We start from the raw sequence: 26,585 nt of genomic DNA, 5'->3' as shown, positions 1-26,585 counted from the left end.
CGTTAGCGAAAAGCATGGATCCTGACAAGACTGCGCGGATGCGCAGGCTGGTCTGGACCCATGCTGGTCGCAAAGCCACTATGTTGATTTTCTCATGGCACGGCTCAATTATATTAAGCGGAGCTACCATTTTAACGTCATGGAAATATTATGTTTGATTGGATTAAACGTGATAGAAAAAAATCTTTAAAATGTGTCTCAATTAACAGTATCTAGCTGTATTAGGTTTAAAAGTATCGAAAGAAAATACTTTCCTTCTCGCCTAATAGCACCTGAAAAATCAATTCATGTTTTAACACTACGCGCATATGTATCAAAACCACATGAGAAATTTCAGTCATGGTCCAATTATTAGAATGTAAACATTTGATGGATTTATATGTTGTAATACATACTTATACATTAGTCCCAATATCTTGACTTAACCGCCTTATATTCGACTTCTATAAGTGCCTACATCCTTGGCGATTATGTCAGTTCATTACGAGTTATTTTTAGTGTAAAAATGTTTAAAGGGACATGTTATGTTGGAATTATAAGTTTGCTTGTGATCTCTAAATACAGTAAAGGTAAGTTATGATTTAATTTTTGTTTTTATATGTACATCAATTAAATGGTTAAAATAAATGATAATAACGCTACAATATATAATTCAAGCAGTCAACAATTTATATTCAATATATTGATTGACTATATCAATATCAAAATATGTTAATGTCTTCTATTTGTCCAAAACCAATTTACGGTGTAGTTTTTTTAATAAATAAATTAACATATTGCGGTTATTAGAATGAAAAAAGGAAAATGTATTTCATCTATACTTGGAATTTAATGACCGTTTCAAGGCGGCGCCTCTTTCTCAAGCTGTTATGTTTTGTCTGTTGTTATTTTAATATGATTGCTCCGTCTAAGTTACACAAATAGTTTCATTAACGTGATATATTTTACTTTACTTTTCTTATTGACAAAATGCTGTATTAAGCCTATAAATACGAATTTCTTTTAAAATGAATACGAGAAAGACAAACAATTTGCCCATGTGGTTTAAGCTCCCAAGTGGCAATGACCGTTCCAAGACGGTGCCCTACTTTATTCCTTTTTTGTTCGTTTTGTCCTCGTGTGTTTGCTTTGTGCATGAGTGTGTGAACGTCCGCGTGCTGGATTTGTAGTATGGGGCGGCTGCGTTTTTAAAACGTACCTTTCCCTAATGGATATCTATCCTTTTTACAAGCCGTCATAGTAAAATCTTCATACTTCAAAGAAAATAGTGTTTTTTTCAAAGTGAAATAACACTTAGTTACCATTATACAATATGAAATTTATATGTGCCTTTTATCAGTCCACTTGTATCTTTAAGGCAAGAATAAAAAATGACATAAAATATGGTTGTTCAAACTGTAAATGTTATAAATGTGTACGTTTACGGTACTTCAAAATATATTACCCGTTAATCCTATCAAGAATATTGTAATTTATAGTTTTATAGTTACTCTTAAACGAGCATGTGCAAATATATGTTATAACAAAGTGTTTTATTTTCCTTTACAAATGTTATTTCAAAATAGATCTATCGGTACTTTTGCAACCATCAAATGTCTACATTTAAAATTTGCACTATACGGAAGACGAAATATTTAAGACAAGATATGTGTTATTCACGTAAAAGTTAATGGACCAAAACATGGCTATTTTTCATATGACGTGAATATTCGTGACTGACTAATATGTTATAAATACCTCTGGGACATAGTTTGAATACGTTAAATCTATTCATTCGGAAGTAAAATCAATACCATTAAATATGATACTTCGATTGGCTGATGTCAATACAAATTGAAAAATTTATGAGGTAAAATGTTGTAACATATAAACAGGTTTTAATACCGAAACAAAATTAAACATTATCCACTCTATATATAGTGAATGAAAACAAGAATACATATATAACAATGTGTTTAGTTAATGATAAAGTTTTATGCCACATATCCTTTTTTTTTAAACAAAGTAAAATGTTTGTTTGGAAAACACTTAAAATGCACTTATTCTATAGATCGTAAAACACTGTTGCATAGCTACGAAGATTTTTTCTGACTTATTAAAACGATTTTTATAATTTTAAATAAAATCTGTGAAAACTTCCTTTGGAAGCACAGAACCCAACCAAACAATATAATAGCAGACTCGGTTTGACTCGGTTCATGAGAGGTAGTGCAATGTACAACACCCGTCACGCCCAGTAGCAACGGCTTCAGCGGAATTTCGTTATAATAATCCAAAGGACAGAAAACATAACAAGAGTGAGTCCAAAGACACAAAGCGTTGGGACAGATCTTTACATTGTTTGAGACAGATGACACCAAATGTCATTCATAAGTTGTTATGTCTTGAATACAGGACCAGCCCAGAGAAATGAGTGCCTTAAGAAGAAAGTACTTGAAGACTTATAGACGATACAATTACTCAATTAAACCATCAACTCCGCTTTTGCATATAAGCTAGTGAAAATAAGAATGACTAACTTTTGAAGTAAGATTAAAACTGTTAGAGCACCGATTGCTGATAGAAATATATAATCAATACCTGATGGTAAAATTCCGTTGAAGAAAAATGCGTATGAAATTGAAGACGAAATGAACGAGCATGTACAAAGAAACAATACATCTTTCATCAGCCAGGCTAGATCAATACTCGGCAGTGCTGGATGACTATTTCAAGCATGACGTTTCGGAGGTCGAGTCACACAAAGAGATGCAGAATGAGCTTATAAGAATAATGAAAGACGCCGAAACACTGACTCACAAAACAATTGTTTTAGTAAATAGTACCAAGAAACAATTAAGTATTAATCTTTTCGATAGGAACTAGAGGATTGGTCTCAAGAGGGGTCAAGTGATTAAGCTAAGTTTACGCGGGCGTGTCCATGGACGAATCATGTCAAAACACTTTCTTCTAGTCAAGTATTACATAAGTAAACCTTGTGTCATATTCCGTGATGCTATTTGTCAGGTTTCATCAAAGAGAAAATTATAGACGATTAATTTGAAATGGCTTAGAAGCATTTTTTTTTTTGTTTGGGGGAGGGGGGGGGGGGGGGTTAGAGCATGGCTTGACAACCTTTTGAGATGCAATATGTGAGGAAAGTTTATAATGAATAGCCGATCGATTTTTCTCTTTTATATAGTCATGATCGATATATAGGAAATGTTTCAACATGGCATGTGAATAATTGATAAAAAGTGTTTTCTCACCTGGTATACTACTATTTTGAAAAATCTTTTATCGAAACATGATAGGTCACAGCTTCTTTAGAAAGTAAACAATCTTCTGTATAGAATATTTAATGTTCAAACCATTCATTATTTTTTATAATGTGTGCACATAATACTGACATTCCGGTAATGAGAAAATTAATGTGTGCTTTTATATTCAAACTTGTAATCTATTCAATTTACATTCCTTTTTGTTATGACAAAATGTACATGGCCTTGCTATTACACTTTTTTTTCATTTGATTAGCGTTTCACAGCGCACCTGCTGCACAATACAGGTTATATGGCGCCAAACAGGAATAAAAAGTTTGGTTTCACATCTCATTTACATCAGAACAAATATGAGAAGTATGGAATGAAAACTTTTATACATGTTTGAGCAAAGAGGTAAACAAACTCAAGTGTTCTCACTCTGTTAGTTACCTCTAGCCAATTATTCCAATTATTTTCATACCCAAGATCAGGTGGAGGACTCTGTGAGAGACATTTTATAAATCCCACATGGACCGAGCTGTTTAGATATCTTTTTTCTGACCTGTTTTGTCGGGCCCTTAATGTTACTTCTGCTAAGGCATTGAGTACTTGCAGTTTGTTTTGTTTTTTGGTTCTTCAGGCCTAAACATTGCTTTTAAATAGTGTATTACATGCTATACCTTCTGTTGTTAATACGTGTTTTATGGATTCACCCGACAGGGTTACCTTTATTTACGGTTTACCCTGTCCTGTGACTTTGGAACATGGCGGTTACGTGGTCGCCATAAACCGGATTAAGCTTCCGAATGGTGATTTTGCCTCTGACCGTTCCAAGGCGGTGCCACACTGTGTTCTTTCATTTGATCGTGTTGTCCTTGTGCTTTTGCTTTGTTTTTACCTGCGCTTGTGTTTGTTTGTGTGTGCTGTGGGTTGCGCTTTGGGAAGGCTGCATTTTTGGATTGTGACTTTACCTGTTGGATATTAATGCCTGATTTTTCTAATAATCATCTCGATGTATTTACCTCGAGTAAATAAGTTGAATAAAGTTGATCCGCTGGTTCTATGATAATATTTCGTCGTTGTGGGTTTTTTTGTGTATGTCACGTCCTAGGTTGACTGGTTCTACTGCAAATCTAAAAAAAAGACAAGCTGGTATTCTGAATAAATATAGTGTGAGGCTGTCCTGAAGCTCCAACTTAAAGCTTTTATTGCTACACCACCATTCATGATGCAATACATCACATCGCTATTGGTTTGGTCTTGTATTTGTAAATTTAAAAATAATGTCATCCGAAACACGATTACTTTGGAAATTGAAATCTTCACATGAGGTAAATATAGATTATAATAAAGATTATCGTCATAAAATTATCTTACCTCATCGCTTTCACTTTAAAGTATCATTATACTGATTTTATTTTAGCAATATGATAGTTGTTATAACTTTCCTCATATTTGGTTAAAATCAAGGTAGAAATTGTATTATCAACATGTATTTCTGTCAGGAAGAAATCAAAACTTAACTTCATTAGCTGATTTTATAATAAATTATTGTTTAGGTAAATACTTTCTTCAAATGATTCAACAATGTCTTATTTGCAATCGTCGCACAATATCAAAAACGGGCAGAACATATGTCATGTTGCAGACTTGAGATAATCCTCATGTATATAAAGACAATTTATTCATATCAATATCTTCTTTTATCACATGATATCATTCGAAAAAACCTACTATCTGTTGCATTGTTATGTCATTTCGGTTTCAATGCCTTTTTGCAATTTGCTACGAATTTCAGTAATTTCAAAGTTGTGTTTCTTTTTGTTGGGTTTTATGTCACAGCTAGTATAGTAATATTAATTTTTAATAAGTTTATGGTGAAGAAACAACCCATCGATCTCCATTATGCCAACTGGATAGCGTCCTCACATGCAAAGATATATACTCCCTTGAAAGGTCAAAATAACATTAATTAAACGAAGAAGGACAAGTGATTCGAAGTAAACTAACAGCTTCAATAGCATTGTGGTTTTATGTGCATTTTTATAAAAAAAATCATAGTTCATGTATAATTTGAGTTTTGACTTTTTAATTAAAATAAAAGACAGTCTAGCAGGACATGTCGTTACAATCCAAACAGTCAAACAGTCTTTTGATGCACGTATATAATTGAATTATTTTAAGGTTATGTACATCACGTACAAGCGGATCAAGAGGGGTTAACAGTTTGTTATGTAATAAATCTTTGGCTACTTAAGTCAAATATGTCTTCTTCATAATTAGTTCCGGCTATAGGAAAATTACAAACGGATCCTAATATGACTAGGCCTATGGTGCAGGAAATCAGATGACAATCCGGACTTATAAGTACATTATTGAATTTGATCAAATAAATTCCTCCGATCCTGTGTCAACGTGTAGTCTTCAAACTAAAATTATGATCGTGTGCGCAAATGCACTCGTGCACTCGTGCATGTTCTGCTGATATAGAGTGTAATAACGGATGTTTCAACGAGCATTTATAAACATTTTATGCTGTAGCGTGAAGATTATCATATACGTTTTAAATATGACCAATGCGTCCATTTCAAAAAATGTTTGTCAAATTTCTAAACCTCCGGACTATCTGTTACAGTCACTTATACCCAAAGACATTTGGCTCACACTTCACGCTTTTGACATTTCGACTTAGTAACAGAAAATATTATTTGCTATACATGTAATTAATACATTTAACACATTATACAAGTGATAACCGTGCGGAGGATAAAATTTGATATGGTTAAGGGGTATTTCTGGCACACTATGTCACTGCAGACATGATGCAGCATTGATGACGTTCACGGAAGTTTTCAGTATGACTACAAGCTTATCAAATCTTTAACAAAAATAGAAATATATGTTCCCATCAGCAGTAAGTATTTTATTAGAATAAAAGTTGTCTTTCAAGAGATTTTAACACATCATTTTTATCTTTTTATTTATAGTTTCTTCGGACAGGAGTTCTGAGGAGGACAGTGTTTGTGTATCACCATGGGAGAAGCTCCACAGAACATGTATCCAGTTCATAAACAAACTGCCAATCCTTACTTGGCAACAAAGTCGCGATGCGTGTTTAGGCATGAACGCTGACCTACTGAGTATCAACAGCAGACAAGAGAATGTGAGTCAGCCATTCATTCTAGAAATCAAAATGAGAGTGCAACCTTATCAGAATGTATTCTTTCTCAACAGAATTGCTCCTTTCTGTTGCTCCTGTATTTTCGGATACATTTTAGAATATATCATACTCTCTGTGATGCTTTCACGAGTTATGTTTTACATGCATTCAAGCAAATGTCTATGTTTGAAAAAAAAATCGGTGTTCATTAAATACATCTGAGGAGCCACTGTTGCCATAGCATATTGCTGACGATAGTGCTTTTTATTTTGATATACGAATCTCCATACCGTGTTTTTATAGTGTTCACTAGTGTATGTAATGTAAGTTTCAATACGACAATTTCCATCTTTGTTTTTATCTGTAGCATATTTATTTTGTTAGATAGATTTGTTTCTGCAGATCCTTCAGTCTACTTACGGAATGTTTGGTTTCATATCTGAGTACTTATTATTTGAGCTGCACCATGAGAAAACCAACATAGTGCATTTGCGACCAGCATGGATCCAGACCAGCCTGCGCATCCGCACAGTCTGGTCAGGATCCATGTTGTTCGCTTTCAAAGCCTATTGCAATCAGAGAAATCGTTAGCGAACAGCATGGATCCTGACCAGACTGCGCAGATGCACAGGCTGTCTAGATCCATGCTGGTCGCAAATGCACTATGTTGGTTTTCTCATGGTGCGGCTCAAAATTTTGTATATTACTCCTCATAATTACTCATCTTTTTGTAATTCCTTCAAGGGAGATTGCTATCTCAAGCTGTTGCTATTTTAATATTGTATAATTTATGTTTCACGAGGAAACCTGTATTAGTGACATTATTGCATAATAAATAGTTAAAGATACTGGGAAATCATTGTTTTTCCTATGTTTATGCAGAAACTATAATATTGTAATTCAGTTATTTAAGGCAAATCAATTTCTAAAATATTTTACAAATACATATTTTTGTGCTGTCATGGCAACCTTAATTCCAAAGCACCCGTAAACCATGACAATATAGAGGTGTATAGATAAGTCTCATTACGAAACCAAAAATGAAAGGTTAAGTTATTTTTCAGTAAAATCATTTTAATCTGTTTATAAATATTCAGATGTATGATGTTTATTTAGTGGTACCATAATTTGTTACATTAATGAAATGAAAATACACGCCATGCACGATGACGTCATACTGCTTTCATTACGGTCTTAACATCACGTCTTTCAAGGCGTCCGATTGCTTACTTAGTTAAAAGCATTGTAAGTCTTGAAATAATGAGGATTATTCGAAAGGAATATATGAGCTTACTTAAAGTTTACTTTACGGAAAATATTCCTGACACATTATGGGAAATAACATTGTACTGAATAACAATCTACTTTCTTGTTTCAACTTTCGAAACAATTTCACTACGTATAGACGATTTTTTTTTAATTTGCAGGAAAAGATTAAAAAGTTGTTGAAGCATCATGTCGATAATACTGCGATCTTAGAATGGTGGATTGGCATTCGACAAGTCAATGGAACCTGGCAGTGGGTGGATAACGAGGAGGTCTACGAAAAAATGCCGTAAGTCAATGTTTCCTGAGAATATATATGCAAAAAAATACCATATAGTAAATAATTAGTAGAAATGAAAAAAAAATCATTGTTGGTTTAAACAGTATTTATTTCGATTACAATGAGTATATACATGCATACATACAGTTAGATACATATAAGCAAATTATACATTGGATTCGAAAACAAGTCTTCGAAGAAGGCTGGCATAAATTCGTTTCCTTGAGTGTGTAAGATTGAATTGCGTTGGTCAAAATTTTGAGTATGTGTGTGTGTGTGTATTTTTGAGATAACATATTATGAGATATTTTGAAGCGGGAAGGATAAAAAAGAAGAAATAAACAAAAAGGAAAGAAAATAAAGTATGTATGATTGAACTTGCAAGAACACGGTAATGTTTTCTGGTTGGCTAAGGTTTTCAGAACCGTAAATGAGATAAATGAGATTTGGAAGGTTGTTGGGCTTACAATTGCAAACAGAACATAGGTAGTTCCCAGTATCAATGCATTGAAAATGACTTTGTTCCTTTATTTTGTATGAAGACGTGCACATAATTTATCGAAACGAAATTTTGTCATATTTGTTTTCAAAATGATATATGTTCAGTACATTGCTCTCTTTTGATTTATAATTTAAACAAAAATGACAAGAATAAGTTTAATGATAAAATTTATGTTATTTAATTTAATCTAAACTTGTTCAATGTTTTAACTAAAAATATTTTCCAATCTTAAAATTTTATAACAAAAAATACAATTTACAATACTTTCTAAGCAAAAATTCGAAGCATTGATATATTTTGAAAAATTCCATCTGAAACAAATGTAGTTTTCAACAACAGAAGTTTTTTTTCCCACAGGTCATGGGCTAATGGTTTTGGTGGAAATTCTGACTCAGAAGAGGAAAACACTTTTCTTGCCGAACAATGCGCTGTTCTAGACTACCAAAGACACCTTAGGGATAAGGATTGCATCGTTGAATTAAGACATTATATATGTGAAAAACTTGCATGTATGTGAAGACGGTTTGGTTTTTGTTATTGATGCTGCTGTTTTAAAACAATTTCGTTTAAAAATTTACTTCATATAGTTATAAATTAAAAAGCAATTATCGAATTGTTTTTAGTACGATAATAAATAGTCAACATTCGGGGAAAAAGAGTCACCCCAGATCCGCCTTGGATAACAGTAGTCTCATGTTGACAACATTTATTGTCCAACACAAAGAAATATGATAAATATACTCAGCGTCACTGAGTGTTACCACCTAATATATACCTCTTTACTACTTTATACAATATCGACGTCACTTTTTCATGTACTGTGCGCGCTCTATTACTCGTAGACCTTGTCTGATCATGTCTCCTAACCCATTTCATGACTGTCAGGTGAGAACAGCACATACGACATGCAATTTCATGACATGAAAGTTCGGCGTCAACCATGCCAATGGCCTGATGGCGTTGATCGTGCCTTAAACGTGGCATTCTCAGCAATGATATTCTGGGTTTTTTAACGTATTCCTTTTAGTCTGTCGACTAACTTTCAAGTGCGATGAATGATTTGCGATAGAAAATTCGTACATGTCGATATTGCTGGAAAAAATCATTTTGCACGTGCAGCACGTGCCTCAAATGGAGTTAATCGAATTTGACAAATCTTTACACCAGTGACGTCTCAGCTGCGTAAAAAATGAAGTCGTGTTATGCATTTAACACAGTCCAATGCGATTTTTGAAATATAAGGGCCATTAGGGTGGTAACTTTTCAGTGACGCTGAGTATACATAAAATTCAACAGTCTGTGTTTATATTCGAATTATAAATTCTTATTATGTAATGCTTGGAATTTTTCTTCAAAAAGTAAATAAGACAAAACAAAACTAAAATACGAAGCCACATAAAAGATAACTTTTTGCACACACATTTCTGTCAATGTGTTAAAAATAATAGTTGTTTTGTTGTGTTATACAGCGACACCGTCCACAGTGACACCGTCTACAGAAACACCACGTAATACCTCTGCATATACAACCACAAGGAAACCAACAAACAAACCAGTCACAGAATATCCATCTAATATACCTACTGGAAGGCAAACAAACAAACCTATTACTGGACGTCCGCATAGCAAATCGACTGGGAAACCAACTCAAAAACCAAATACTGGTAAACCGACAGGGAAACCACCAACTGGAAGACCAACAGAGGCACAAGAAACTACGACAAAGAAGCCGAAAGAAGACAAGGATGAATTTTTAGTATGTGGAGATGTACTACTTTAACCCTTACCTTGCTAAATTTCTATAGTGAACTAGTTTATCTTTCAATATGGATAGTACCATTAACTGTTAAAAGGGGTACTTACAAAAAAGATACTGGACAAAGCAAAACAAAGAACGGATGAACACATCTAGGCATTTGCTATCTTTTTTCTCTGTGTCGGGTTGCTTTTTTGTTCATTTTCATTTCAGACTGATTTAAAAGAAGAAAGGAATGACATATTAGACAACATGAACATATAGATTTTAACAATACTGTACCAAACATTATTTTTCCTAAGGAACTTCTTAAAATCCTGATGTGCATGGAAAGTCCTTACAAAATATTTTCCATAGGTGAAATGAAAAAGAAAGCATAAATTCACTTACTATCCCTAGTTTTAAATAAAAATATGTATCGCCTTTCTTATATCAAAGTGCATATCCTTAATTTCGTAGTTTTGGATGTCCTTCAGGGTTGCTTTGCTGTCAATTATGAAGACACGTGCCCAGCGGTACAAGCATTCGGAATATCTTGGCCAAGCTCTGATGCTGGTAAAATGGTTAAAGTTTCTTGTGGTAAAGGTGAGAAAATTATTAAAACTTAAAAACAATTATTAACATATTCAGATAGTATCATTATAAAGGCTAGTGCAAGATAACTGCCGCAATATTAATTGATGTGAATAAACATACAAACACTTTAATCCATCAGTAGTATGTCGTCCACGAATGGAATAGCTTGTATATTTCTGCTTAGGTCATGCAAAATGGAAATGTGACAAGAAGCCAACTTGTTGGAAAGATGAACCGGATGTGAAACAGTGTACATCAGAAAGTATTCAAAAGCTTACAGCCCAGGTAATATATATGTAATATACTTGTGCACTTAAGGCAAAAAGCCAGCTGTTTCAAACACAGTATTATATTTTTAAATAGTTTGTTCGTCGCACCGACACAATTCTAGGTCATATGGCTACTTTCCGGCTTTTGATGGTGGAGGAAGACCCGACCTCCGTGCATTATTTCATCACGGGAGGGCACATGGGTAGAACCATCTACCTTCCGTAAGCCACCTGGTTGGCTTCCTCACATGAAGAATTCAACGCCACTAGTGAGGATCGAACCCACATCGTTGAGGGGCAAGTGATTTGAAGTCAGCGACCTTTTAACCCAATCGGCCACGCAGGCCTTTCATAGTTAGCCATTCTTTGAGGTTCATATATTTATTAAGATGAGATACATGTAGTTCGGAGTTCCTGTAACAAAATTACCTCAAATGCAATGAATAATCTATAAACAGTTTAATTGTACACTTTTTGGTACCTAGATATTGCAAATAGTAATCATGACTAGAAGGTACACATAACGCACAAAAAAAGTTTTGCCCTATACTTCAAAGGCAGAAGAATTTCTAGCAAACACTAGCGATTCTGAGCAAGCTATGGCGTTTACGGAGAATTTAGCTGCTTCTGTGGATTCAGACGAAGCGATATCTGAACAAGACATGTTCCAGTCCACAAAACTGATGGATGCCGCTTCAAAAGCCAAACCGAAGAATTCTAGAGAAGCAAAGAATATCATCAAGGTAGGGGCAGCAATATAACCCTTGACAATCTTTTGATAGATGATAATCAAGCAACTTGGAAAAACTACTTTGGTTTTTTGATAAATAAAACAAAAGATGAAGCCTCTTGTACATTATATTTGATATTATTCGTAGAAAATGAACATATGCGTATAGAATGTTACGGTATATATAAGAGGCAATTAATGGCATTAAATATTAATATAAGTAACGAAATGTGTGGTTTATTTATAGCCAATGAAATTATCCATTAGTTTATTCTAACAGCAGGTTAGTTTTTGTAAAATCTAAACAGCGACCTGTTTATTGTGCTAAAGTTTAACATAACTGAGAATGAAAGATCTGTGGAATACACATACTTGTATACCACCGTTACGCAAAAAGGAAGCAACTTTCATTTAGAAAGAGTTTCTTTGGGTTTCTACAAATCTGTTTATAAAGACCACCCTTAGGAGAGCCAAAAAGTGGTCTTTATTGGGAATTGGTCTTTATTCACAGGTTAAAATACACTGTAAATGTTAAAATGGGATGCAAAACATGTGGTCTTTAGACCCAGGTGTTCTCTGTTCAGAGGTGGTCTTTAACACAGGTTTGACTGATATATTGCAGTTGCTGGTTCTCAGCTTGCCAATGCATATGCAACTGCTCGCACAAAAAAGCAAAATAAAAAGGAGCCTCCACGGGTTTCGGAAGCTTCAGTCCTTTTCAACCGAGACGTGTCGGAATAATATACGAAACAATGCTGTGCTGTTTGTTGTCGGTTTGAGAGGTGGGGCTGCGTTTCTTTAGGGTGTTGTTTTTTAAACTGGATCATTGCTCTGGTCTTTTTTCTGTAAAGATTTGTTAGGTATAATTTAGTCTGTGCAATTAACAGTAACAATTTCCGTTTTATATTTTAACAACAAGAATGTTGCTAAATGTGGAAGCAGTTTGGTTAGAAAAGACAGGAAGAACGTGTGGTCTAAAATGAGCACGGAAAGTCGACGAACAGTTGCATCATCACTGCTTAGCTCCATGGATTCTGTCACTAAGAAAATGCTGAAAAGTTTTGACAAACCAACAGTAGAAAACATTGAAGAGGAAAACATGGGTACATTTCAGAAGTTTCCACCTGCTTATAAACTTTTATGTCTGTAAAGAGTGCAAAATTAGAAATTGTTTAAATGTTAAACTAAAATGACCTGCCTTACATATAATTAATAGTGCATATACACATTGATTTATTTAAACCCTACACCAACCCAAGACTTATCACATTCAATTGTTTATAATTATTCTCCTACAGCTATCGAGTTACAAGTTATTGATGTAAATCAAGATGAGTCAAGTGCTGATGATGCCATGTTCCAAGGAGAGTCTAATAGTTTTGCAATTCCTCCAGAGAACCTTAAGCGATTCAGTACAGGTACTGTTCGGCATATTGAGTACATATGTAGTTATTCTTCAACTGTTTTGTCATGAAATAATGCACAGTGTGTTCCTTTGTCCATCATGTTAGTTGCTATCTAGTATTTCTATTTTCATTTCGCTGAAATGTTCTAGGAGTTAGCTTTCACTGCAAATTTTACCGGCGGTGAGAACATCCATAGAACGCAGCAAAGCAGCCGAGTCTGGTTGATTAAGAAACGAAATGTTCAACACCCTGCCTGCCCCCAGCCGGCCTTATGTCAGTGTCTATTTCAGTAAAGCAGTTACCCTACATTCAGCTATGCTAGTAATACACACTATTACTTTAAAAGAAAAAATGGTATAAATAAGAAAAGCACTTACTATGTGATAAGAGTATTGTCCAAATCTGCATAGGAACTGTATAAAAAAAAGAAACTCTACGTACCAGGAATCCCAACTCAACTTATTATCCTCTGGACTTTAATATATCACAGACTCTTGTATTACAGTTTGCAGCATATGCGAAATTGTATTATATAGATTTATTGAAAGGATGATAATTATGATCCCGAAGGACAAAAATATGTAACAACACTGAGTCCAGCTCGGTATAAAAAGGGCAGTTGTAATGAGCACAGAGTATTAGTATTTACAAAATTATATATAATCTCCTTGACAATATCAAAATATTTTGATTTCAAAAATATCAAAATGTGCATAGATAAATTACAAAAATTACTTTAAAATACTAAAACAATCAGTCGGTTAGTATTTAAACGATAATCAGGTATAATCTAATCCTGTGCGTGTTTAGCGTGTTTCAAATATTATTCAAAACTGTAATATAAAAACATGTAACATTCACGGGTCCAAAAGTTAAATACATTTGGAATTATGAGAAGAATCAGTCGGAATTATTTCTCCAGGTGGTATGGCACGATTGGTTTTTATCAACTACAATAATGTTGGACCTTTGTTGATTCCAACTGATGAAACAGCAGACGACAATTCAGACCGCCAAGTAATCAGTCAAGTGGTCAGTGCTTCTCTAGACGAGAAAGCTGAAGGAAAGCCACTTATCAAACCTGTTCTGTTTACAATGAAAACAGTAAGTTATGTAAGTTATGACAAAATTAGTTGAATTACATGATTTTAAGACTTTTTCATTCTTACTAATGTAGGTACTGTATATGACTTCTTAGTATTTAGACAGTCCACGGATGAACCTTCCGCAACACTGAATTCCGTTATTTCATCGGTCAAATATTTCGATTATTGCCCACACAATCAATTCAGTTAGTGAAGTGAAAATGAAATAAATAGTTTAATGGCTGCTAATTATCGAAAAGAAGTTCGTTTAGCTAAGAGGAGATGTACTGGTTACCTTGACTATTGACTGAGCGCAAAGCATATTTCATTAACAAGATATTTAATGTGTAATGTTTCATTTTGTATATATGACATTTACATTTTAAATACATGTGTAGTTCTTATTTTCTTATCTTGTTTTGTCTTGTTATTTTATGCAGAGAGCGTTGAATCAAGAACTGAATCAGCAGTTATGTTCATTTTGGAATTTTAGTCTTGGGTAAGTTATAAATCACCCATCACTTTGCTGTTTTCAGTATCCCATACAGTGTTGACATGGCGTTTTAATTGTATTGTACAACATTTTATGCATAGTAATGATAGTCTAAAGTCCTCATTTTATATTCATTTTTTACTATCATAGCGTCTTGAATACCTACGGCCTACGGCCAACATCAAGTAAATTGTTTACATGTTTACATTGTCACTTTTTCAGATATACTGGGGCATGGTCCCGGAAAGGATGTTCCCTTAAAGATTATAACGATACACACACGACTTGTCAGTGTGACCATCTCACAAATTTTGCAGTCCTCATGGACATTCACAATACCAAGGTTAGTTCAGTTTTAACTAGTTTCAACATTTATATTTCTTAAAATTTTACCTCTATCGTGCTGGCGGCTAGTGATTCTGCTTCAGCGACCAATGCAGTTCAAGATCAGATTGCACATCCGTGATCATGGTCTGCACTGTTCGCTATTCAGTCAGTAAATTTCAGTGAATATCCCTTCAAATAATAAATTGCACTGTCCAAATTGAAAGATGGACCAGACCATTTTAGAAATGCTCACAACGATATATAATATTCTAACAACAAAACATTATTTCAGCTGACGCCGATTCACGCAACCACCCTATCCTATATTACATACGTCGGTATCATCATTTCCATCATCTGCCTCTTCCTCACGTGGGTCACATTTGTCTGTCTCAGGTATATCTGCAGATTCTTACTTATTACTGATGTCACAATTTATTATACATGCAATCTTGAGTAGGAAAAATGACAAACTGCTAGATACCTTCCTACTACATGTTTTAAAAAATATCTAAACATCTATCTCTCACTGCACTCCTTGGTATTTTCTTCTATATTCTAATGATATCTTTCAACGATGATAATATACATTGCTTAACTTAAAAGTTGTTTGAAGGTATGTCTACAAAGTTTGTTTTTCTTTTTTCGTATCTTCATTATCATGTCAGTTTTGTTGTAAAAAGCAGGTTTAGGCATTGTTTCTATGTTCAGTGTGTTTCAGCATTCATCTTATTTGTAACATTAAATGTACATATGCTATTTTCTGGTGGAAATAATATTTTCAGTATAAGATGTATACAGGGATCAAGGAGTAGTCATGGGCATGGTGAAGCCAATGAATATTATGGAGCAAGTGGAAGTTACTCTGGGTCAACCGCCGGTTCACGGTATATATGATATAACTTACGTTACCGAATTTTTACTGTTCACTTCACCAACAAGTAGTAATGTTCTAGTATTTTTGAATTATGGTCCGTTTAAAAGTTTATTATATTAATGCACCTCGGAATAATAAAAAAGACATCAGGTATGACGCTTTTTACAGATTGGACTAATCTTGAGGCTTTTGTCAGTAAATATTCTTTTGAATTTCCATTTAGGAGGAATTCTCATTTCCTATATTGGAATTCTACCGTATTGCCAACTGATTCACTTATATTCAGATGTCACTTAAATGCGTTCACATACTCCTTTTCTGTGTCTTATGTACATTATTGATCGGGGTTACATCATAATAATGTTTTATATTTCAGTTCTGCACAAGGAGAGAGAAATTGCATACACAAGAACCTTGCATTCTGTTTATTTATTGCCGAAATATTGTTTCTTGCAGGAATTGAAAGAACAGATAATAAGGTATGTCTCTAATTATGTCTGCTATCCATTATAAATTGATACATAGGGTCAAAGAAAACTTGTCTTCAAATATTTATTTACACTGTAGAAAATATTTTTTTCTCGTTTAATGACGTCTTTTGCTCTTTCAAGACTTTATTTTACTGTCTGTTGACCATCACATCAGTACATGTTCCATTTCATTTACAGGTCGCCTGTGCGATCATCGCAGGATTCCTGCATTACTTCTTTCTATCCAGTTTTACATGGATGTTTGTTGAAGGCATCCACATACTGTTCATGCTTGTACAAGTCTTTGATGCAGCAAAATCCAGACTCAGATATTACTATGTTATTGGATATGGTAAAGCCCTTTCTAACATTTTTTTTCATTCTGTGGTGACTAGAACTGGGCTTGTTATATTTTTTACATTATATGAGTCTTTCCAAAAATTGTTTTGGTTTTACGAGGCACTGCTATTCTAAGAATGTGGTGTGTCTTTCTAGTGTGGTTATATTTTTTGTCGCTTGAGAAAATGGAGGCCATTCAATGATTATGAATAATAGAGTTAACATGTTGAAACCGGTGTTAGGGGACGTGAGGGGCGTTACCTCACATGAACAGATTCAGTCAAAACGTGCCTGCTTTGTTTTGCTTGGTTGCGAACTATGCTCCCGAGGACTGTTCTTACAGACTGCATTTCCTATGTATCTTTACAAAAGTAAACTATTAATCTGTATTATTGAAAATGCAAGTTTTATATTCTAAGAAAGTATTTACATGAGTCTTAAATGAAAAATTCAAGCTGAAAACACATGAAAGAAACAAGTGCACATAAATGGATGTTAAGTGCACGTAAAGGAATGGATGTTAAGTGCACGCAAATGAATGTTAAAAGTGCACGTAAATGAATGTTAAGTTCACGTAAATAAATGAATGTTAAGTGCTCGTAAATGAATGTTTATTTACATATTTTGTAATTTCAGGCGCCCCATTACTAGTTATTGGTATTTCTGCACTAGTATATTATGAGGGCTATGGAACAGAAAGATAGTAAGTTGTCATATTTGTTGGCAGTTTTACCATTGACATAAAAGACAATTTTACAAGTCTGAAGTATTTCAAATATATACCAAAATATGCTTAGAATATCTATTACATTTATTTTAACCTGTTATAATTCTGGTCAAGTCAAAAGTGAGTTAAATTAATTGACTTCACCTCTGTTTACAGTTGTTGGTTGACTACTGACAGGATGTTCATATGGAGTTTTGCGGGTCCTGTTGCATTCATTCTGTTGGTAAGCATTTTGCTGTTACTTACTGGATTATAATTAATTATAATCGATATCCTGTTTCAATTTTCTGGTACATGTATGACTTAATCCCAATTTTCCCAGTACCTGTACGGGTATTGGTTTTTCTAGTACATATATGCTTGGATACAAAGTTTTCTAGCACTTCTATGATTGGATACCGATGTATTGTTGTTTATATCTATTTCTGGTGTGTGGGAGTGTCAGGTTTGGATTTTGTAAGAGATGTATTTTGGTTCTGGTAAGAGTTATAAATGGATCTTGAAGGAGTTATTTTCAATTCGTGTAGAAGTTATATTTGGTTCTTGAAAGAGTTACATTTTAATTCTAGTAGGAAACTTTTCATTATCGGTTGCGTTGTCTTATTTAGACAGTTTATTTATATTACAGATGAATCTCGTTGTACTCGTGTACGCAATGTCTACGGTTTGTAAACACTCCGAGTATGTGTTTGAAGAAAAATCCATGTTTGGAAGCTTCAAGTAAGTAAAAATAGATATGAAAACAAAAATGTGTGAAATGTTTGCGTATCAGGCAAAACTATAAGAAAGCGAGAGGATTTCAACAACATCCAGAAATATAATTGAGTCGTGCTATGGGAAAACCAACATGGTGCGTTTGCGACCAACATGGATCTAGACCAGCCTGCGGTCATGATCCATTTTGTTCGCTTTCTGAGCCTATTGCAATTAGAGTAACCGTTATCGAACAGCATGGATCCTGACCAGATTACGCGGATGCATAATTTAATGTCAGCTGTATTGCATTGTAACAAATGCTCGATTTGAGATGCGTTACAATAACAAATCATTCTGCAACGCTTAAACCAACATGGCAAAGTTGCAATTAGATGATTGTCCTATATTGTAATGTTATTGATATACGTAAAAATAACATTGAATCATTAATTCTCATAGTGTTTTGTAGAGCATGGATACAAGGAGCTTTGGCGATGGAAGTCCTACTTGGGCTGACATGGGTTTTCGGATATTTCTACATCATTGAAGAAGCAATTCCAATGGCGTACCTTTTTACAATATTCAACAGTACTCAAGGGCTTTTCGTCTTTGTATTTCACTGCATTCTCAATAAAAAGGTAAATAATTTCCAGTCGCAAACAACATCACTGATTTATAAGAGAAGCTATTGTAGACTGTTTTTTCTCACTTATCGGACAGAAAAATCTCTATTTTTTGAAATGCTGGAAAATCTTAACTCACATTATCCCACACTCCTGTGACGGACTACTTCATGCATTGATTATACATATTATTTATGTAAAATAATTAAAAATCAGGTACAGTACCTTTATCTTTTCTCTCCGTTCCATATAGTGTATTTCTCAATTCAAAATTCGTTACTTTATGATAAGAACGTACCGTTACGCTACAAACGATAAAACTAAAGCGGAACTTTGTTATTGTGTGTCACTGAAATGTCATGACGTCATTTCTGCTTACGAACGTCAATTTCCCGCGTTTTAAATAGTTCCATATTTCATGCTTGTTTCTATTATGTCTGTTGTTGTAATTTTTTGTAACTGAGAAATAGAAACCATCATTGGTGTTCGGTGAATATCAGAAATCCAAATCCTCGGGCGCACCGATCAAGTCTTAAACTCGGCACAACCTCGGGTTGGGATTTCCCGATCTTCACCGAAGACCAATGACGGATTCTCTATGTAAAAGTAATGTATATGAAGTTGTCTCATGCAGAATCTAGTGTGCTGGGTTTTAACAGGCCGGTTTGCAACCATTTTGTCCAGATAAAAACAGACACAGTTTGTGATATTTATAGTAGTTTTCAACCTCGTTTTCATTTATTTTTCACTCCATGGCGGTTCCTTTATCTGTTATCATTTATCTTGCAATGTAACAAATCCCTTTTTAACTTTTCATGTCTTTTTTTAGAAGTACATCGATAATGGACATACTGTTGTCATTAAGATACAGTTAATACATTTTTTCTAATATCGCTGTTCATCTGTTTCGCTGAATACTCTTTGCTTATTGTGGCATTATTCTTTAATTCTTGAGTGTGCCAGTACACATAATGTCACATTCTTTAAAGTAAAGCCTTTTCTATGTTTTCCATTTAGGTTCGAAGTGAATATGCACGTTTTATATGCTATCCAAGGAGGCCCGTTTCAAGTGCGCCTCCGTCGAAAGGTTCTCATCAGAGTGACAAAGATCCTCGCAAATCTTCCTATCAAATGGATGGGACTAGGAAACAATCTGAGTTTATGGATCTGGACAAAGACAGACACCCTTCAACTAAGTCTACTACATCTGCTTAGAGTCATAGTTTGCTTTGCTACTCACCATGGATTACAGTTAGTTTTGCAGAAATGCCATATAGTGTCTACTTGTTTATCGATTAGACACGATTTTATTTCAATATTGTTAAATCCCGGTTTAAATATGATTCGTGTTCATATTGATAAGAGTGAATTTAGAATGTTTTGTTTACTAGTCTTGAACGTTGTTATCCCCGTTGAAATACATGCTTCATAGATGGAATAGACCATGCAGGTTGCTCCAACATAGAATGGATCACACTTTAAGTACATGTTTGTGAGACTGTGTCAAACTGTAGCTTTTTACTTAGAGTTTTCCATATTGTTGGTGCTATGTTTATTGTTTGGTGATCTGGTTATATTAATTACTGCTCTGTATAATCATTTGTATTTTGTTCCCGACATGACAGCTTGTGCCAAATTATGATTGTTATGTTTATTTTCTTATTTTTATGAACACGGACTGACAAAAGCTGTCTCGGCAAAACAATATTACTGTTGATAACCCAGATACCTTACATAAGTATATATGAAAAGATTTTTTTTTTTTTGATAACTTGTTGTGAATATTCAAGATATAATTTTTTTTTTTTTGAATGTGTAACATTGTAATTATTCCATGTTTCATGACAATTTCTTTATTGCAATTATATATGTTAAACTTTATTCTTTCTAATATAACAAATAGGATTCTTAACAAGGGCTGACACAGGAGATAGCACACTAGACTATTTCGATGCCCGATAGTGAATGTAGGACACATCTGGTGTAAAAAGAGTACCATAACATTTTTAACTATAAAAGGGACATAATTCATAAACTATTTCTGCAAGAGTTATGCATTATCTGTCATATCATACGATTAATAATGTGGAACAACTATCTTAAGTTGAAATCGAATGCATCCAATAATAATATAGGCTGTATGAAAGTGCATCGAAAGTTCAACATGAAATTTTATTTAAAAAGGGGAATAATACATACAATATTGATGCGAAACTTACGGCCCTGTGTCATATGAATAGAGTGCTGATGAGCAATAACTATTTTGTTTGAAGTAAATCCATCTATCAATTATAGAGGTAAAGAGAAAGTGCATCAAAACTTTAACTAAGGTGTGGACATGGAATCGACGCCGACGCCTGGTCGAGTACGATAACTCTCCATAAACTTCGTACAGTTTAGATTAACTTCGTACAATTGAGATTAACTTCGTACAGTTGAGCTAAAAACTAAATTCAACACGTCAGTGTTGATATTATTTTAAAAGAATCTCACGGAATATTTAGAATGTGGAAACTATGAGCAGTACTCTGATGGATCAAGTACACCACGTTGTCTATTTAGTAATTATTCCGTTATGTACTGCTCACGTATCGCAAAGCGATGTATGTGTGTGTCTAAAGGAAGGGCGTGCCATAAATTGTGTTCATCATACTTTCATTATGTACATTTATAGCAGGTTTCTTTTTTATCTAAATAAACGAGCAGTATAGTTGTCATTTAAGTGTCATGATTTTGAAACTTGAAATAAATAACAAATATAAAATTAGTGTTGTTTGTCCTCTTTCATTATTCGCTAGCCATATCTTTTGTAATTTGTCCCAAAACTTTAAAAGACATAAACTGGATATAGCCTGATGGGGTAAGCAAATAAAGTATTGCCACACTCATTCATGACCGGGTCTTTTTTCTGCTGTGTTCTATGCTTCCACATGTGACTGATCAGTAGATGCATCAATTGACAGGCAAAGGTCTAATTAAAAAAAAAAATCCGCGCTGTGAGCAAAATGTGATATTTACAAGTTAAAATGAAAAGAAAACTCTTTAAACATATCTGATGATGTAACATACTGAATATTATTTCTGATCACTGACCGTTACCAAAAATGGCATCAGTTGTACTGGACGGAAAAGGAAGCATGCACGGACAACATCGAAAGTGTATCCCTCCTCTTCATCCACTGGAGGATTGGAAAGTCAAACCTGGTATAACAAGAGCTCTGTCTAACAGGGCATAATACAGCCATTCGCACGCAGAATAGGACAGGGCAGTAAAATGGGCATTAAAACAAAAATATTTTTCGAGATGTGTTTGGGAATTGGGGAAGGAGTCCATGTATATGACGGAAACTTATATCAAAAAGCTTAAAAAACAGTAAAGAAAAATCCCTATCCCTGCGTCTGACTTTTGAGCCACTGACTACAACATCGATGGGGATCTTTCTCAAGTACTATCTAGTCAATATGTAAAGTTTGAAAGACGTAGATGTAATACTTCTGCCTTAAAAGCCACAGAAACAACAAATTAACAGAAATCGAGTAGGGTCCCCTTGACAAAAGGGTCTTCCTCTAGTGTTACTTTTTTCATTGTATAAAGTTTGAAAGACAACTATTATATTTTATATGATTTAGTGCGTTAACAATTCTCCCGGTTACTGCGGCCTTGACGCCTTTAGACCTCAAAAACTATGGATAACCCTTGAAGTGGCGCCAAGTCATTAAGTAAAGTTTGAATGCTGTATCTAATATTCTTTGCGACTCGGAGCCCAGAAACGAAACATTACCTGGAAAGTCCTCAACCTTAAGAGCCACTGACCCAAAAATAACTAACGGTGCTCGCTCATCGTCTGAAGTTTTAATTAAACAATGTTCAGTCTCCAGGTCACTGTAACCTTAAACTTTGACCTATTGATCCTAGAAAGAATACGACCTCCTACCTTTATTATTATAGTTTGAAAGCTGTAGTTAAAATGTATTTCGTGACTTAGAGCCTAGAAACGAATAAATTACCAGAAATAAGTGAAGTTCCTGTGAACGTGACCTTTGAACCACTGGCACCCAAACTAACAAGAGCTGTCCGTGAGACAGCGCGCTCGACTTTTCTCTGTGCTCGACTCTGAATTAGAGCTTTGCCAATTAAAAAAAATTCTAAGTTAAAAAGGGACATAACTATTTTGAGTTTCAAGTCAAAAGCTTTAACAGTAACAGAGATATTTGACTTTTAACAAAAAATTCTAAGTTAAAAACGGGCATAATTCTGACAAAATTCAAATCAGAGTTATGGATATTGTTTCTCCTGGTGTAGACTTTGATGGTAAATAAGTATTTTAAGTTTCAAGTCAAAAGCTTTGATAGTAACAGATATTTGACTTTATCAAAAACTTTAACCAAAAATTCTAAGTTAAAAAGGGGCATAATTCTGTCAAAATTCAAACCAGAGTTATGGGATTTGTGTCTCTTGGTGCAGACTTTGATTGTATATAACTACTTTGAGGTTCAAGTCAAAAGCTTTAATAGTAACAGAGACATTTGACTTTATCAAATTTAAAAAAAAATCTAAGTTAAAAAGGGGCATAATTCTGTCAAAGTTCAAATCAGAGTTATGGAGATTGTTTCTTCTGGTGTAGACTTTGATGGTAGATAAGTATTTTAAGTTTCAGGTCAATAGCTTTGATAGTAACAGAGATATTTGACTTTACCAAAAACTTTAACCAAAAATTATAAGTTGAAATGGGGCATACTTCTGTCAAAATTTAGAGTTACGGAGATTGTTTCTCCTGGTGTAGACTTCGATAGTAAATAACTATTTTAAGTTTCAAGCCGATAGCTTTGATAGTAACAGAGATATTTGACTTTACCAAAAACTTTAACCAACGGCGACGCCGACGCAGGGGCGAGTGCAGTAGCTCTACTTTTTCTTCGAAAAGTCGAGCTAATAAGGATCTTCCTCTAGTTGTACTTAATCACTGTGTGAATTATTGAATATTTTGTAACTTAAAAGACAAGAAACCATTTTCAGTCTCAAGGTAGGTGATAAAATAGGTATACTCCTTAAGTGGTACTTAGTCACCCTGTAAAGTTTGAAAACTGTAGCTATTATACATTCTTTCTAGCATGCCAGACAGAATTTTCCAGTGCTTTTGCCGTGCTTGAAAAACTCGTCTTACATCCCAGAAAGATGACTCACTTGCTGTAATTTATGAATTAAGGAGTAAATTCATACGTCACTATAACAAAATAGTACTAAGAAGAAAAGCATTTGTTTTAATTCATTTCTTCTATTAAACGAAGAATAAAGCATTCAAGAAAAAAATCACTAGCTTAAGGAGCGATGAAACTATCTGCATGGCTCTCACGATACAGCAGAGCCTCCTTACCGTTACCCTTGAGCCAGATACATCCATCTGTACCTCCAACCAGTGGAAGATTATTTCAAAGTTTGGAATGAAAATGTTGAAGGATAGGCAGACATGACCATACAATAAAGTCTTTTTTTAAAAAAAGACGTTTAAATATCATCGCTGCAAACTCATACTACTTTGAAGAACAGGCTTTCTTGCAATTAAAACAAGAGCTGTCTCCATAGGATGACATATGCCCCCGATGGCACTTTGAATGAGTAGTTATGGCCGATGTTAGAGTTTAGGACCTTGACCTACGGAGCTGGGTCTTGCGCGCGACACGTCGTCTTATTGTGTCACACATTCATGCGTAGTTATTTTAAAATCCATGCATGAATGACAAAGATATGGACCGGACAGGCCCATCAATGCACTATCATGAAAAATGACCTTTAACGTCTAAGTGTGACCTTGACCTTTGAGCTACGGACCTGGGTCTTGCGCGCGACACGTCGTCTTACTGTGGTACACATTCATGCCAAGTTATTTGAAAATCCATCCATCGATGACAAAGATATGGACCGGACACGCCCATCAATGCACTATCCTTTAATGTCCAAGTGTGACCTTGACCTTTGAGCTACGGACCTGGGTCTTGCGCGCGACACGTCGTCTTACTGTGGTACACATTCATGCCAAGTTATTTGAAAATCCATCCATCGATGACAAAGATATGGACCGGACACGCCTATCAATGCACTATCCTTTAATGTCTGTGACCTTGACCTTTGAGCTATGGACCTGGGTCTTGCGCGCGACACGTCGTCTTACTGTGGTACACATTCATGCCAAGTTATTTGAAAATCCATCCATCGATGACAAAGATATGGACCGGACACGAAAATTGCGGACAAACTGACAGACCGACAGACGGTTCAAAAACTATATGCCTCCCTTCGGGGGCATAAAAAACATTAACAAAGACTCCACTTTTATCAGCTATTTTATTAGCAATGCCATATCACAGAACATTTTCAATAAATATGAATAATATACAAGTAAAAAATAAGTTCATATGAGAGTTTTTGATGAAATTTAAGTTTATTTAACAAAATAATATATAACATACTGCAGTACATATACCACCTGACAGGTTATTTACAGGTAAGTGAATAGTTTTGTATCACAGAAAATTTCGAGAAAAACATTGGTAGACTTCTTGCATACAGAAAATATAAATTGTAAGCAGTCAACTGAAATCATTATTAACAAATGTTTGCTTCAATTAGACTCCTTCAATCAGCAAGTTACTAACATTTACAGACTTAATAAACATGTTTATGGTCTACTTTATGGTTGCATTTGACGACTTGAATTTTGTAAATATTTCTCAGTTGTAAAATTGCAAACTTTCCATGCTGCAAAATTAACCACTAACACAGTAAGGAATATGCCAGTAACAGTATGTAAATAATGTGCAGACAGATGCATACAGACAAATCAAAGTGTTTAAAGGACGGAACAATTGGAATGTATGAGTTGCACATAATAAATGAAATTAGAACCTGAAAATCTCAAATTATGCCATTAACTTGTACAAATAGAAACAGCATAACGTTTTTCACAATCAGTACATTTTTAACAGTGAAAATCCTAATTTAGGTATTTCTAGTGAGCAGCAGTTAACTTTTATGTCAGTAATTTTAAAAAATCAACAGTACGTTAATCTATATCACTTATAATAAATTACCTAGTAATATCTCATGTAAAATATTTAGTATCATATGAATGAAATATATATACACAGTTGTAACAATTTAAAAAGTCAAATTTTTCAAAGAAGCTTTCTTTTTCAAAACTGTTGAGACTTTTATGAATATTAGAAGCATGTCACTTTTACAATATGCTATGCAGACAGGTAAAAAGCGACACACATCATAGAAACATTTGTGTTGTTGTTTTCTTTTGTTGAAAGAAAGACTAAAAAAAATGTTCTATTTTGACCTTTATGACAGTGTATTATTCACACCAAAGTAAATCAGTATTGCTAGTTTCAATTTTGAAACTGAAGTTGTACAGGAAATGAATACTGGATGATCAACAGTTACTGTAACATTTAAACCCACCACTTGGTCCACTGCAAATTCTTCAGTTCTTCATAACTTCCTTTTTAAACATTTTTTTCATTACTGAAGACTGTAGATGATCTTCAAAGAATTTTATTTATCAAAGAATGTTTCATTTTATGTCTATAACATTTAGTCCATATCTGGTGGCAGATCATCTTCCAACTGAGTTTCCTCCCTTTCCACTTTGTCTGGTTCTGCTGCAGACTGGTTCTGCAACTGACTTGCTAGACTGGTATTAATAATTTTCATCAAAGCATCAGCCTGAAACAAATAACACAAAAGATGTATCTTAA

At 34.3% G+C, this 26,585-nt stretch overlaps 2 protein-coding genes across 8 annotated transcripts in view; one reads left to right on the top strand and one right to left on the bottom strand.

Annotated features, from left to right (window-relative positions):
* Positions 1-153: 153 nt before the first annotated feature.
* LOC123524058 (adhesion G protein-coupled receptor L4-like) lies at positions 154-21,591 on the top strand. Of its 2 annotated transcripts, none has more exons than XM_053539268.1 (22): positions 154-569; positions 6,230-6,405; positions 7,830-7,957; positions 8,808-8,959; positions 9,920-10,206; positions 10,683-10,791; positions 10,967-11,067; positions 11,609-11,794; positions 12,701-12,884; positions 13,080-13,199; positions 14,110-14,291; positions 14,713-14,771; positions 14,988-15,108; positions 15,385-15,488; positions 15,878-15,979; positions 16,346-16,448; positions 16,638-16,791; positions 17,415-17,481; positions 17,662-17,728; positions 18,134-18,225; positions 18,671-18,839; positions 19,842-21,591. In XM_053539268.1, exons 1-22 carry the CDS (start codon positions 506-508, stop codon positions 20,037-20,039), a joined length of 2,925 nt encoding a protein of 974 aa, XP_053395243.1. In that variant the 5' UTR covers positions 154-505; the 3' UTR covers positions 20,040-21,591. The 2 variants fall into 2 exon arrangements, with proteins under 2 accessions (XP_053395243.1, XP_045157880.2); XM_045301945.2 differs by having other exon boundaries at positions 14,110-14,300.
* A 4,546-nt stretch (positions 21,592-26,137) lies between these two features.
* Positions 26,138-26,585, bottom strand: part of LOC123524061 (dynein axonemal intermediate chain 4-like) — a 29,285-nt gene continuing 28,837 nt past the window's right edge. For 4 of the 6 annotated variants that reach the window (XM_053539262.1, XM_053539264.1, XM_053539263.1 and 1 more), the window contains one exon: positions 26,412-26,553. Coding sequence is in view for 2 of the 6 variants with exons in the window: in XM_053539266.1 (XP_053395241.1) it covers positions 26,422-26,553 (132 nt within the window). In the remaining 4 variants the exon portion in view is untranslated. Of the gene's footprint in view, positions 26,554-26,585 lie in introns of all 6 variants that reach the window. The other 2 variants (XM_053539266.1, XM_053539267.1) reach the window with 1 other exon arrangement.

Source organism: Mercenaria mercenaria, chromosome 3, assembly GCF_021730395.1.
Source record: "Mercenaria mercenaria strain notata chromosome 3, MADL_Memer_1, whole genome shotgun sequence".
Taxonomy (NCBI): Eukaryota; Metazoa; Mollusca; class Bivalvia; order Venerida; family Veneridae; genus Mercenaria; species Mercenaria mercenaria.
Note: the sequence above shows the minus strand (reverse complement) of the source record. Positions and strands in the feature narration are given on the sequence as shown.